General features: G+C 40.4%; 1 protein-coding gene across 5 annotated transcripts in view; it reads right to left on the bottom strand.

Moving 5' to 3' along the window:
* The window catches only part of adcy2b (adenylate cyclase 2b (brain)), a 668,382-nt gene that overhangs the window by 158,250 nt on the left and 494,338 nt on the right, over nucleotides 1-15,794 (bottom strand). For all 5 annotated transcript variants that reach the window (XR_013888839.1, XM_080205342.1, XM_080205332.1 and 2 more), the window contains exon 6: nucleotides 8,623-8,777. Coding sequence is in view for 4 of the 5 variants with exons in the window: in XM_080205342.1 (XP_080061468.1) it covers nucleotides 8,623-8,777 (155 nt within the window). In the remaining variant the exon portion in view is untranslated. The remainder of the gene's footprint in view (nucleotides 1-8,622; nucleotides 8,778-15,794) is intronic.

Here is a 15,794-nt window from a genome sequence, read left to right as displayed (position 1 = left end):
TGAAGGAGATTGAGGATCCTCCACAGGCAGGGCAAAGTCTCTGGACAGAGATTCTTCCTTAATGGGTGGGAATTGATTAGATATTTCAGGCTATGTCTTGCATGGATGGATCAGAACAGATACCTTGATTCCCACTCCAACTCCCTCATTCTCAGTTCCTATTGCTTCCTCCATGGGCACAGCTTAGCCAATCAGAGTCAACTTGCCAACCAATCAGCAACCTTTTATTCTATAGTATAAATTGTCATGAAAACTTGAAATTTGGCATTCTTGCTTTTTCCCTGATGAGTGCAAGACAAAAGAGCAACATGTCTCTCTTTTTAGCAATATTCAAGTTCTGTACAACCAACTGACTGTTTTACATTATCATTTTGCAATGTTCCATCTGAACTATGTGACAACCTGAAAGTTCCCACACGGGCTAGACACAAGTCAGCCTCTTTCTCCTCATGCAAAAATATTTAAAGGGGTCATGCACTTAAACAAATCACCCATGCACTAAAAAAAATTGATCATACAGTGATCGGTTGTATTTATTTTATTATTCTGACAGCATTTTGCAGCCTGGAGTAGCAATCAACATAGAGACTGATCTTAATGTTGTTTCTTCTTCTCGAGCATCATTTTTGAGCTCCTTTCTTAGTCTGTGTCAAATCTCAATCTTTTTAATCAATACAAACCTAGACTTTGATTTTATCCCAAGGCATATACTCACCTGATCTTTCATTTATTCTGCGTTTTATGAACTGACAATACTTTTTCGTAGTCATTCTACAAATATTCCCCATCCATTCATTCAACACATGCCATTAAACTCTAGGGGCCTGATTTTACCAATGCGCTGCGTGAAAATTTGATAAAGTCAGGTATGAGGTGAGAATTGTGAGTTTCCCCTTTATCAAAGCCCAAAAATGGCCCAATCTTCCCCCTTTACTGCCATGTTCACCCATCTAGAATTGATGCGAACAGACATGCTCCATAGAAGTCCGATTCCGGCACTCCAGTTAATGAAAAAGTAGGTGCCTAGCACCTGACGGCTCTCTGCTTGAGATTGGTGGTGGTTGAGGGGGGGGTGGGAAGATGGGTCCGGTGCCACTTTGCTTGAGATCGGTGGGAGGAAATGGGGGTCTGCTGCTCTTCAGCCTGAGATCATGGGGGGAAGGGGGTGTCTGCTGCCATTCTGCCTGAGATTGGTGCGGGGGAAGGGAGTCCGCCACCACTCTGCCTGAGATCAGTGGAGGTAAGAAGGGAGGGGCCTATGATTGGTCTGGGTGGCAGCAGGTGGTGTTGTTAAGATGGTCAGTAATGTTGTGGGGATGGGGCAATGTCTGTGGGGGCTATGGGGAGGCATTATCCAGCCTGGGAGGGATGTGGGACGGGAACAGCATTCTATCTTTTTTTTCTGCACATGCGCAGTTAGAGGCACTGATCACAGCTGCAGGGTTTGGGCATGTTTTGGCCCACCGGCTTCTGCAGCACAATTTGGAATCACTGATATTTTTGCTGGCAAAGTGTGAACGGGTCTAAAAGTCGGATCTGAAACACTCCCAGTTTCGAGTCTACCCAGCATTTAGAATCAAAATGGTAAAATAGGGTCCTAAGTCTCTTCCTGCTTCCTTAAAGAAGAGAGGCAGAGATCTGAAGTGCCCTCCAGCCATCTCAAGGCTAAGATGTACAGAGGAGCAGCAGCTATAAAACAGCGGAGTCTTGGCCTGCCTGGCTGTTGGAAAAGTAGGTCGGTGCTTCCCAACTACCTTGTGACACAATTAGATATCAGATCTCTAGAAGGCATATAACACTTACTCATACTGACTTGAGATCAAACAAGAATGAAGCATGCTGATGTTATCATGAAATATAGGATGCCATATATTTTGTAAACTGTGTTTGAACAACTCGGAAAAGGGAAAGAACAGGGAATGGGGTATTCTTTGCAGTTGATACAATTAGTAGTCAGAGCAATGTGAGGCAGTAAGCAGCTTAGAGAAAGGTGAGGTATTTTAAGAAGCAGCAACTAGAGATTAAGGGCTGAAGGCAACAGAAGAGCAGTGGAGATGGGCAACCACCTTCAAGAAACAACTCAGCTGGAGATGAAGTACCAAAGGAAAGCCAATTTGTGCAAATGATCATTTCCTTTGCTGAATTGAAGACCATTTCCAAGTCCTGTCACTTAAGCTGTACAGTGTAGTAATAACTGGCTAGGTTTGACCGCTAGGTTTATGGTTGTTGTTTGGGAAATGGGAGTCTTCGCAGAGTTTAAGTATGTGATACTTTTGGTCTTTGAGGTATTAAGTGCTTACTGTTGATTTGCCGAAGTATAAAATTGTTTGTTGTAGTGTTCATTATCTTTCTTCTACTTTTAATGCTGATAATAATAAGTTAATAATAAATACTTTTACTGTTGCTTAATTAAAGAGTGGTCTGAATTCTCACAGTTTCCGCAAATGTCTCTCACTAATATCCAGAAGAAAATACACCACAGGAGACTAATGTTTCAGGTTGGAACACTCTCACACATAATATCAGTGAGGCTGCATAACAATATGCATAATGATAATTTCAAAGTTGTTACCTTGTCAGCACTCACTTCCCACAGAGCCTTCACACATCCTACAGGAGGTGGCCCAGGTCACCGCTGTCACCCTTAGGAGAGACTACACCATCACAGATCTCATGCAGGCTCAGAGATAATTTGTAAGATAGATGGACAGGATTTCACCTGGCAACTCACACAACAACAGTGAGTACCAAGTGGAAATGTTAGGAACAAGAGGACTAAATGTTTGTAGCTGCATAGAGTTATGCATATAGTGCTCATACAGCAGTTGTCATATCACTCCTGGCCTCATTCCTCAAGTTTCTGAAAAGCGTCATCAACTATGTTTTAAGTGGGTATCTCTTGTCTCCAAGTAGCCTGTTAGTAACACTGCTTTATTGTGAAAAAAGATGAGGGAGTGAGCATTGGTGCAAGACAAAAGTATATTGGGAGTCTGCATGAGAATCTTGTGCACACCTGCATGAATATTTTTCTATGGTTGCACACCAGTTATACATTGATGATTTGGAAGCCCTTGCATTTGATGAATGTTTCTCGGTGATATATGGGTATCTTAAGTGTCACGTGTACAGTCAATCATGCCATGCACTCATGGGAATCCAGCCACAGCTATAAACTGAGTGGTCACTCTTTGTGACTGGTCTCATCAGATATGAAATTCATAAAGATGGCTCAAATGACAGCAGTCTCACCTCTTAAGTCACAAAGTTGTGGGTTCAAGACCTACTTGGGGACAGAAGTCTAAGCTGACACTCCAGTAGAATACTGAGGGACTGCTGCATTGATGAAGGTGCCATCTTTTAGACAAAGCCATACCTGGCATAATAGGTGTAAAAGATTCTCCTGTATTATTTTGAAGAAGAGCAGTGGAGTTCTTTTTCAAAGAAGAGCAGGACAGTTATTTCAGGTGTCCTAACAATACTTAACCCTCAATCAAAGTCACATAAAAAGACAATCTGGTAGTTACCACATTGCTCTTTGTGGTGAGCTTATTGTGCCCAGTGGCTATCACATTTTATACATTTCAACAGTGACTCCACTTCAAAAGAAATTAATTGGTTGTAAAGTGCATTGGAACATGCTGGGGTATTGATGACACTATATAAACGTCAGTCTTTCTTTTATTCTTTTTCATAATTGTCCAATGTGGCAATGAAGTGAGCAGTCACTTTTCTTAACACACTTACGTGTCACTTGCTGCAAAATCGGGCAAATTTCTCTCACAAACCTCAAAGCATAGTTGAGACATGCTGGATGAATTGAGTAACCTGTCTGATATCTTCCAGTCAAGGTGCATGTAGCAATCTGATTCCAGATTGTTAAAGGGCACTGTGCAGGGCTTGCCCTCTCTGGAGTCTCTGCCCCATCTCTCTGTCATGTTGTAGACTCAGAAACAATTCAATTCCAACGCCCATGAATTATGAAAATTAGTTGGCAGCATTCTTTTTATGTGTTGCCTACCTCTGCTAGCACTTGTGAGAGCATGTCATGTATTATCGCTTCCCCAATATCTGAATAGCAATACAGTTCCATTTTTAGCCCAAAATTTATCCTTTTAACATAACTGATGACAAAAGGTATAAATGGAATTTTGAGCTGAATTACTTACTTAGTTACATCTGTATTTTTTTTGTAAAGTTAAAAACCAATGATGACCTTTCATGTGATAGTCAATATTTAATTGTCTATGTTAGGGGTTGAAATTGTACTTTATAATACTGGAGCTCCTGTGACATTGCACACTGTAAGTCCTCATTCTTCTGTTTCTCTCCCTGTGTCTTTTTTTTTACTCTTGAACATATGTCACTGTCTTTTTCTACACTGTCTCCATTCACTTGAGTAGGCAGTGGTGAATGACATGGCACAGTGAAACTTCATGTGCAGAATGACCTTGGGACAACAACTGGTAAAGCATGGCTATCAGGCTGACTTGGCAGCAGAACTTGTTCCAGCAGGCTATAAGTATCTGCCTGGACCATACAGGTAGTGGTGTTCTGATGTGCCAGGAAGTTTATTCACTGCTTGTAAAATCTATGTGCTACCTGTAGCATCCTGCAAGCTACTCCTGTGTGTTTAATCCCTCACTCATGCAGGGCTCCAGTTGTTAGTGGTAGGTTAGTGCTTCTGCTCCTGCTACTATTGAAGGGCAGCTGCTCATCACCTGGCAGAGGTAGGCAACACATGAAAAGAATGCTGCCATCTAATTTTCATAATTCATGGGTGTTGGAATTGAATTGCTTCTGAGTCTACAGCATGACAGAGAGGTTATCAGTAACGCAGTGTAAGCAACACCTGCACTGTTCTGATCTCTGAAATGAGGTCTCCTAAGGATGCAAATTAACTTCTTGGCATTTCTGTGAATAAACCCTCACATAAGCACAGAAGAAGGTAGCTTTGGGTACTGAATATTTAACTGTATATTTCTATTCTGACTTTACCCCCTCAATTGCTGCTGTCTTCTGGCTTTCCTTTCACTAATGAGTTGCAGGAAGCCAGGGAAACTTGTGGAATCAAAATGAATTGACAAAATCCACATGAACAATGCTCAAATTGAATGATTAACATGTAGGAATTCACATCTTGCTTGTCCCGAGGTCGTTCTGCACATGAAATCTCACTGTGCCATGTCATTCGCCACCGCCTACTCGAATGAATGGAGGCAGTGTAGAAAAAGACAGTGACATATGCTCAAGAGTAAAAAAAAGACACAGGAAGAGAAACAGAAGAATGAGGATTTACAGTGTGCAATATCACAAGAGCTCCAGTATTATAAAATACAATTTCAACCCCTAACATAGACAATTAAACACCGACTATCACATGAAAGGTCACGATTGGTTTTTAACTTTACACAAAAAAAAAACAGATGTAACTAAACAGATTATTCAGCTCAAAATTCCATTCATACCTTTTGTCATCAGTTATATTATAAGGGTAAATTTTGGGCTAAAAACGAAACTACTGTTATTCAGATATTGGGGAAGTGATAATACATGACATGCCCTCACAAGTGCTAGCAGAGGTAGGCAACATATGAAAAGCATGCTGCCATCTAATTTCCATAATTATAGCTCAGAGCACACAGCTGGCTACTATTGCACTCAGCAGTGAGCTGAGTATCATTTGGTGATAGCTTGTGATGCAGACAGCTTTCTGTTCTTAAAGGCAATCTGTCCCTGTTAAATGATGTACAGTAGATCACACTAGGCTTTTGCTGCAATTCTCAACAAGGAAAATATAGCACCTGAACAGAAAAATGGCTTCATGCTCATAGATCCATCCATGTTACATGAAAAGGATGATTTACGTGCCAGCTTCCTGGAGGGTGAAGTTACAGATGAGTTTTGCTGCAGAGGATAAAGATGAGAGCTTCAATCGGTAACACACAAAAGAGTGCTGTTTGGCATGCTGGGTGAATTGAGTAACCTGTCTGACATACTCCAGTCATGGTGCATGTGGCGGTCTGATTCCAGATTGTTAAAAGGCACCATGCAAGGCTTGCCCTCTCTGGAGTTCTGCCCCATCTCTCTGTCAAGCTGTAGACTCAGAAGCAATTCTACTCCAACACCCATGAACATTGCAGCCTTTGTGTAGATATGCCACCTTCTCCTCTGCCCTATCTTAATCCAGGAACCAACCACAGCACTTTCAGAAACACTCCATAAACCTTCCAGGTATTTTACGATTACACAGTTCTTCAAAATCACCATACCTGCAAGGTAGGTACCTCCCTGTTTAAATAATACTAGTGCAGAGCTCACCTTGCAGTTGAACGCTTGATATTTTGTTTGTGACAAGTGAATTGATCCAATTGGGTTTCATGTCCAAATTTGGAAAATGGGCCATCACATCGGCAAGTTGGACTATGTGATGTAAGGATGAGTTCAATTCCCTCTAGCAGGGGATGCCCAAGTTGCTGTGCTGTGCAGGTTGCTCCAAAAGCTGCTGAGAGTGCAGTGCATAGCCCAGGGTGGTGTTCTACTTCAGCTGAATCATTTCTAGTGGCACAACTGATAGGAACATCTCAACTTTAAGTATAAGCATTTATGGTGCAAAATTTCATAATAACACAAACATTGTCATGTACCTAAGACAGGAAAGTAATCATAAACTTTTAAATTCTACCTCACCTTTTTACTTATTTAAAAATTGCACTTTGCTGAACCAACAGATGGCTGTTAGATTTCACAAGCTGGCTACAGTTTCTGGAAATTTCCAATAGCAGGTACAGGACAAAAAAAAACAATTCTCACCCTTGTGGAATCTCACACCTCCCCTTATGAGGACACATTATAATTAATAAAACCAGGGAGGAGCAATCAATCTGACTCCCCAGCCTGGTCCTGTAACAAAGGGAGAGCCATTTAAACCAGCAGAGGCACTAATAACTACCATCTAGTTCCAAGTGTAAATATTGGATTTTGTCCAACTGCATAGAAGCTGCTTGTTAGTCCGCAACTGATTCGTTACTAGGAAACATCACATGACCTAAGCTTGGTCTTTGCACAGTTTTAATATTACACTTCAAGATGCATAACTCAGTCTGCTATTTAACCTCCAAACTAAAAATACCACTGTAGTATTTCAGGCTGATCAAACCCCTGCATCAAGTATTAACCTCCCCAAAACCTGTTTCTCTGGAAGATTCCTGCCATCACCTGCTAAATAGGCCAAGCTTCTGTATATCAACCTCATCTCGCTGCATCACCTCAACTTTAAAGAAATTCTGCAACTCCTACTTCAAATAGCCGAATCCGTCTGAACTGAGGTGTGTGTATCACCATCATCATGTGTTTAAATGTATCATTAACAATGTTTTTAATTCAACTTGAAAGAGAGTTTGTGGCAAGTCACATTAAAAATTGACCTCACACTTGGGGGAATACATGAGAACCTAATTCAAAAATTAAAATGTCTCTATTCATGAATAGATGGTGAGAAAAATAAAGGAGTTCAGATTTTCCTCTCTCCTCTATCTTTAATTGAAATGTATTAGACAATTTGGTCATGGAGATAACTAAGCCTCCTTAAACCTTAACGGATAAAATGCCTAATTTATCCTTCCATACCAGTCACTTTGGAAGGGGCAATCAGTTTTAAAGTAACTGAACAGAAGCAATGACATTTCAAAAGTTGAATTAGCAAGATCATGACCAAAGAGAAAATCAAAGTCAGAGAACAATACAGACAGGAAGAGAGAAAATATAAATGTAAAGAACAGCCAGAACAAGACCAATGGAATGGGGTTTGCATTAATGAATGAAGAATACAGATTGTGATGATAGAGGGAAGGGCAAAATACAAAGCCAGCAAATAGAAGGAACAGCAGCACCACATTCTTGAACAAACAGGGAAACGTGTATTGGTGTCTTCTGGTAATATGCTTGTTTAACACAGATGGGGGAATTAGAAAACATCATTTTATTAAGGCAGATTATATTTAGAATTTTATAAAGAGTTGCTACTGATAGTTTGAAACAGATATCTGACTTGTTAACCATAATTGAATCTAAGACAAATTAGCCAGCCATCTTGCAAAATAACAAAGCAGGAAAATGCTCTCTGTGTATCATATTTTAATCTTGATAATTGTTTATTTTGTTTATTTATCAGTGACACAAGTAGGCTTACATTAGCACTGCAATGAAGTTACTGTGAAAATTCCCCTAGTCACCACGTCTGGCATCTGTTTGGGTACATGGATGGCCATTGCCCCTAACCAGCACGTCTTTCAGACTGTGGGAGGAAACCAGAGCAGCCAGAGGAAACCCACACAGACACAGGGAGAATGTGCAGACTCCACACAGTGACCCAAGCCAGGAATTGAACCCAGCTAATCACTGTACCAGAGTGCCACCCAATAGTTAAATTGTGATATTATAAAGTTTGTTATTTTCAAGATTTATGATTTAATGCATGAAATGTACAGACAGAAAACACATGAAAAATAATCAGCAGCAACTGAATCATTTTCTGAAATATTTGCAGTTACAACAGATTACAACATTGTCAAGATACGTTTTTCTTGCATCTGTTTTACAGTTTTAAGAAAAAAATGAAAATACCTCACATTTGTGTGCCTCTTCACATACAAGTTGTGGAAGTTATTTGTATTTTCCAGTTGGCAGTGACCAGATTTAGGCCCTTGTAATCGCTGAATGATTTCAGCCTTCATCTCCATGGCAATATGTGCAGGAAGCAATGACAGTAACAGACGTTCCTTTGGAAAGACAAAGGAAAAAAAAAATTAAAATGTTAACATGTTATATTTTCTCATCACTTACTAATGCTGAAGTAATTTGAAAAGTAACAATGGTGGCCAATTTTTGCTCCCTGGTAATGGTAATTTCAGCGGTAGCATGTGTTCAGCAGCACCAAGGGCACACCGTTTCTGATTTTAGGTGACGATGGTCCAGAACCAACACTTTGTACTTTTGATTTGGCAAAGAATATTCCCTTTCTACCTAAATTTAGTGAGGAGGGAGCAGAATTGTACTTTCTGTCATTTAAAAAGTTGGCACAAAGCTGAAATGACCTAAAGACATTGGATTCCCACGGAGTGTTTTCATAGGAAAAGCTTTGAAGGTGTATGAGCGATAAGTGACTATGACAGAATAAAGAATGCAGTTCTCAATACTTTTGAGTTAGTATCAAAGTCTAGAAACCAGAATTATAGGAATTAGAAAAGAAAACAAAATCAAACTTTTGTGGAATTTTCTAGAAAGAATGAAATGTTGTTTGATAGATGGTACAAATTGATAATGGTTGAATAAGATTTTGAGGGACTAAAGGAACTGATTCTGGTGCAAGTATGTAAAAACGGTGTCCCTTTGGTAGATCCCACATAGACGAACGTAAAGTTCATGAGCAAAGAATGCTGTTGATATGGCAGGTGAAAACAAATTGACTCACAGGCATATTAGGAACATACCCCAATTCATAAATACACAGAGGAATTGGAAAGATCAGGGGTTTGATAGTGAAAACTGCGCTGGTTCTGGTGAGGAAGGTGGCAAAGTGACAGGCACTCCTCAGGTTAGAACCATAGAACAATAAAAAAGTTATGCTGCAAAAAGAGGCCATTCAGCCCATTGTGTCTGTGTTGGCCAAAAAGAGAAAAAATAAACTAGCTTATTAAAAGTGAAAGTCCTGAGGGTAATATTGATTCATGGGACTGATTTCTTAATTTCTTCATAAAAATAGAACATGTAAAGGCTAAATATATTGAAAGTGGAAATCAAGCCTGCAGCATTAGTACAAATGGCAATGATCTCCCATAGAATGCTGTCCTGGTGATAATGACCAGCGAGTTGGTTTTCCCGTGTTTACTGATGGGGTAAATCAGGGCATAGGAAGTTATAGTTTTTTATTTATGGGTGCAATATCCCCACTTTCTTCTGCTGAGGCAGGCAAGTTGATTGTTACTATTAGAGATACAGAAACAGCGACTGATGGTGGCAGGTGATATTAAACATTCTACAAAAAGCTCATTGATTAGATTCATAGGTCCACCAACTCCTCAGTGGAACTATCCCTTTGAATAACCCTCTCCCTCCAAGCTGCCCCGACCATAGCAGCATTTCCCCCCCCCCCCCCCCCCCCCACCACCTCACCAAAGGCCAGGCCAGCCCAACCCAAGCCAAAACCATTTCTGCCCCTCCCACCACTTGACGTGATCCCTTGGCCCGACTTGACCACAAATCCTACCTATTTGTCTTATACACTGAGCCTCTCCGTGGCCTGTCGAAATGGCTGGACTTTTAAACTTAACTGGTTTATGGCATTTGGTGCTGTAAAGAAGAAGGCATGGCTTACTTAGCTTCAACGGAGCTGCCCTTGACTGTAAGCCATGGGAACCCGCTATGCTACACAGATCTCATCTGGCTTGAGTTGGAAGGTCAGTTGAGATTGAAGTGGCTGGATTTCAAAGTAAGTAACTATGAGAAAAGTGATAATCTGAATCAACTGCCACTCTGCCAGCAGTTAAGGGCACTATTAATACAGAGTATTGTTAAAAATTGTTTAATCATTCCTTTTTATGTATTAATTTAAAATGTGACTACATTGGTGATCGTGCCACAGTGGGGGTCATTCCTCACTTATCTATTGAAGAAGTGGAACTTCCCTTGGCTGGGGGTGACAATTACCATCTCCAGTGGTTGGTCAGTTAGCTCAGATGGTTTTAGCATGCTGTTAATGATGCCAAGGTCAGGTGTTTGATCCTCATACTGGCTGATGCCCCGTCTTAATGCAAGCATGGTTTTGAGAAAAATTATTGAGGTAATTGAAGCTGCCATTTTAGTGGGAAATCTGAGAGACTCTTAAGAACTCCAGCAGATTGAACTTTAAAACCTAATTATTACATTTGGTTAGTTTTGTTTTATGTGCAACAGTAAAATGTGAAAAGGAAATACATTATTGGTACAGTGTATTTATGGGAACAGGTGTTAATGATATTAAAATGTGTTACATTTTTAAAGGATCATGAAAAATTCTGTATGTCAGTAAAAGCTTTTGTCTTTCAAGTGGAGGCTGGGGGGAATGCTGTATGTTCTTTTTCTGTGATGTTCCCTTTCAATAGAACAGTTCTTTGTTTGGCAGTTTTTACTCAGATCCTTTTATTAAAGTGGGTCTCTGAGAATAGAACAGGACTGGTTTTATTGTATATGTTATACAGTTGGAGAAGGTAGAGTGAGGACAAGAAGGGCAAGGGATTGTGGATAGGACAAGGATCATTGTTGCTGCTTCATTTTGCAAGAGTCCACCAGACCATTTATAGAGATCAGAGATGGGAGTCTGGGGACTCTGTGTCAGCAGCACTGTCGTGCACTGAATGAAAGAGGAGTCATAAACATACACCTTGATGGTGGTGACCATGTCTGCACTTTGGACGGAATATGATTGCTTGTGAATTCAATTCAAGAGCTGAAATGATTGAGTGGCAAATGAGAGATTCTACTGGAGGAGGCCAAGTTGAAAAGCCTGTGAGATTATATAGCGTGTCCCACTTGTGTGAAAAGTGGTGTGAATGCTTGTAAATACATGAAGTATACCTTTGGTGTGATAACTATTTAAAGTGAAGTTTGCCTCTTTGTTTGAAATATCCTTTGACTGTTAATTATTTGATATATATTAATTTTAGTTGATTTGTTACTGTAAAAGTTTAAAAAAGTGAAATCTTTTCTTTATGTTGACATAGTGGGGATCCATACCTTTTTTAAAAAGTTATTGGCCTCTATGTACACAGTAACATTCAATTTAAATGTTGTGAATAGCATGCGAGTTACAGTTCATTTTGGGAGTCCCAGTTGCTGTGACAGCATGAATTTCTGATATGCATGTTATAGTCTGGAGCTACAGATGGTGATGGAAGCGGTTCCAACATTCTTTCTATAGCGTGGCTCAACAGTTATCCCTGCCATTCTCACCACCTACCATTGGACACATGTTGGAAAGATTTGCAAGTTGATACTCAACTTGTTTAGACACATTATGAACCCATTTTCCTTGGCTGTCAAGCCCTCAGATTGGATTTGAACACAGAGTTTCAGAGGCAGGGCTATCACCCACTATACCACCAGACCTCCATATGGTGAATGACTTGGCAATCTAAATTTTCTATTTTATTCTCAGGATCTCAGCTTTGAATGGGTTATAATATTTTGTTTGAAGAGCACATTTGCTTTCTGCTTTCACATAACTTTTGATGTTTCTCTCCACTTTGAACATGTTTGATGCACTTGCAATTTAAAAAATAGAAAGACTGGTAAGTATTTGTTTCGATATCTTTCATCTTAACACTGAAACTGCACCAAACATACTTATGATTTGAGAAATATATTATGCTCTATGACTTAACATCAAATCAAGTTTATCTTTTTCATGGTGTTGTTAATGTTGTTATGCATCCAAAGCTGTTTGATCTGACACAAATCAATCTCCTGTGTTGGTCCTTTGAAATTTTAGTTAACATTTTCAATTAATTTTCCTAGAAATAAATTCTAATTTTAATGACAAGTAAACAATAAACATATGGAACACATTCAAATAATTCCACTTTTATTGCAACAACTGATAGAATGGATTAAAAATTTGATGCCGATGCACTAATTTCTCAATCTGTCTGCAAAATTGGGCAGGAAGTATTCACTCATTACAGGGGAAGTATACCATGCTATATTGCTATACTGTTCCAAAGTCGTTTAGAAACTATGGCAGGAATTCTCCGGTCTCATACGACTCGCTGCCGCTGCCAGAGGGAAAGGAAAATTTGGCACTCAGCCAAATCTCTGTTCACAGCAGTGGGACCAGATAATCCCAGCAGTGGGTGAGGTCAGAGAATCAGCCCTATATGCACACATATACATAGGTATAAAGAGTGCCACATTACTCAAAAGTGCACTACAGTCTGTGTCAAATAATGTATCAGCCTGCATAAATTAGAAGGAAGCTCCAACGTTTGTGTCTAAAAGTTTATTTTTTAATTCATTAATGGGACATGGGCATCACTTGCTGGCCAGCATTTATTACCCAAATCTATTCACCTGAGGGGAGTTGAGAGTCAACGACATTGCTGTGACCCTGGAATCACATGTAGGGTAAGGACGGTGATTTACATCCCTAAAGGACATTAGTAAACCAAATGGGTTTTCCTGACAATCAACAATGGTTTCATAGTCATCAGTAGATTCTTAATTCCCAATTTTTTTTATTGAATTCAAATTCCACTATCTGCCATGGCAGTATTCACAAAACTTGGACTGTTAAACAATCTTTCAGTATATGCACATCTGTTTTGGGACTGTGTACATGCACCTGATTGGTTGTGTTTGCGCATTGGATTTGACTCCTGACAGTGGAATGAAGAGGACAGCGTGTGTTTATCATGCTCTGGTACTAGGGTTATATCGCTAACAATTCACCATCCATCATGTGAAAGATCCCATTGTGTTTTTAGCAGAAGGGGTTCTGTAATAACTGAGCAGTAATTATTAAATTTCTGTTGAGAAATGGAAGACATAAAGGAAAGGAGCAGTTTCAATTCATTAAGTTCTCTGGATTCAGTGGAGTGGCATTCACCATCAGACTGTTGGAGCATTAAATGGCTGCAGGGTAGGCAGTAACGGTGGGGACGTGTTCTCCACCAACTTTTCAAAAGAGCTCGTCATTATATGTGTAGCATAGAAAGAGTGAATCAAGTTACCAGAGGAGAAAGAAAATTGGCATCAATTGCATGTTCAGGGCATGCTGACCTGTTTATTACTGCATGTGGTAATGTTGTATACTGCAGAGAGAATATGTTTGTCATTTATCAAGAGAATGAAATTCAGGGAATCTTTACTGAATCAATTTTGGTGATTCATTTATTAACACTCTGTAATCACCTGAGGTCGTGGCCCCCACTTTGAAAATGACTGTTTTAACACTAATATATCTGAAGTTAAGTATTAGCTTTTCATTTCATAATACTACAATAATATTAGTTAATCCACAGCCATCTGGCAGTGCTGCTCTAACTACAGCATTGTTCAAAATTTCAGGCATAAATTTCTTCTGTTCTGATTTCGAAACAATATGGAAAACAGCAATCTTTCCAGGCTTCCTTCCCAATTCCACATTATCGACTTTCTGTTCTTGAGTAATTTCCATCTTTTTCTTCTCTTGGAGCAGTTGATTTTATTAAAAGAATTATTACGTATCTTGATTACAATGAGGTAACTCTGAAAAATCAGTTGTTTATACTAGTGGAACAAATCATTTCTATTGTATTTTTCAATGTCACAATTTTTGGTGTGAGAGGTGCCCTGTAAATCAGATTGCAGTTAATATATAAATAACTGCAAATTTTAAATGGAACACTGAATGAAATAAAATTGCGTTAAAATATGGGGTGGAATCTTGTGCCCTCTCTTGTAACAAGTTTGACAGTATGCTAGCATGTAAATAGGCAGGAGAGCATTAGATATGGATCAACTGCAATTTTCCCACCTCCACCCCAATTAAGTCTATGGCAAGAAGGATCGTGGATGGCCTAACTGCCTTGCTGCCAATTGTGATTTCACCATTTTCCCAAGCCCCACCAACAGGATTAATGTAGATAGGGGTGAATTCAGCAGGAGGCCCAAAGATCAATTATAGGCCAGGATGAAATTACAGCTGGATCTTCTGATGCTACCTACCTTGGCAGATTGGGAATCCCACAGTAGGCCAGTGTGAAACCGATTTACCCACCAGTAATGGGATGCAGGTGAAGGCCCGACCGGAATCTTTCCCCCATAGCCAATTCTCTGTGATGTCAGCAGGAAAACATAGCTGGGCCTATGTGATATGCAAAAGTTGGGATGTTCCTGAAAAACATCTGGGGCTGCTTCCAGAGTTTGCGATGAAGGCCACCAGTGACCTTGCACCCTGGAATGCTAAAGCACTGGCAGAGCATCTTTGAGGTGGCTCTTCCAGCTTCAGTGTCTTCGAAGAGCTCCATCTTCCAGCCTCAGAGTGTTCCAGGAGATCCGTTTCCTTTCCTTAGTAGGTCCATCTTCTTTCTTCAACAATGGGTCAACGTTGTCGGGTGCCTTTTCAATATGGCACCCGGGTATCATATTTGGATGTGCACCATCAAGCTGGTCCCATGATAGAAAATGGCACAAATACCCCAGATTCATAATTAATTAGGTCAGAGACAGAAGAGATGGCATAGTTTTCTATCAGCCTCCGCAACTGAAAATGCTCCGAGCTAGATTTTACCATCGCGTTGCGCCCATTTTCAGGAGCAAAAGCTTGGTAAAGACGGACGTGAGGCCAGTAGCGTGACCTGCATCTGCCTCTGTGATGGTTCCCCCTTTACCAAGCCCAAAAGTGGTTGTGATCGGGACCGCTCTCAAAACGGGCACGAGGGCCATTTATGGATGTATTTGTATGCATTTAAATTGATTTAATGAGCTGCATGCCCAATTTTACTGGCACTTCCCCCTTTACTACCGCATTTGCCCATCAATAATCAGCGCGAACCAGACATGCTCCATAAAAATTCGATTTGGGAGCTCTTGTTAGTAAGGAGGTAAGTGCCAAGTGACTGACGGCTCTCTGCTTGAGATTGGGCGGGGGGGGGGGGCGCTCTGCCACACTGCCTGTGATCAGTGAGGGGCAAGGGGGCCCACTGCCACTCAGCCTGAGATTGGTGATGGGGGGCAGGGGAAGTGGGGTCTTTGATCGGTCTGGGTGGTGGAAGGGGTGGGGG

Source organism: Carcharhinus amblyrhynchos, chromosome 2, assembly GCF_965287045.1.
Source record: "Carcharhinus amblyrhynchos chromosome 2, sCarAmb.v2.hapA, whole genome shotgun sequence".
In the NCBI taxonomy this organism is placed as follows: Eukaryota; Metazoa; Chordata; class Chondrichthyes; order Carcharhiniformes; family Carcharhinidae; genus Carcharhinus; species Carcharhinus amblyrhynchos.
The sequence above is the reverse complement of the archived record's forward strand: the minus strand, read 5'-3'. Positions and strand labels throughout refer to the sequence as shown.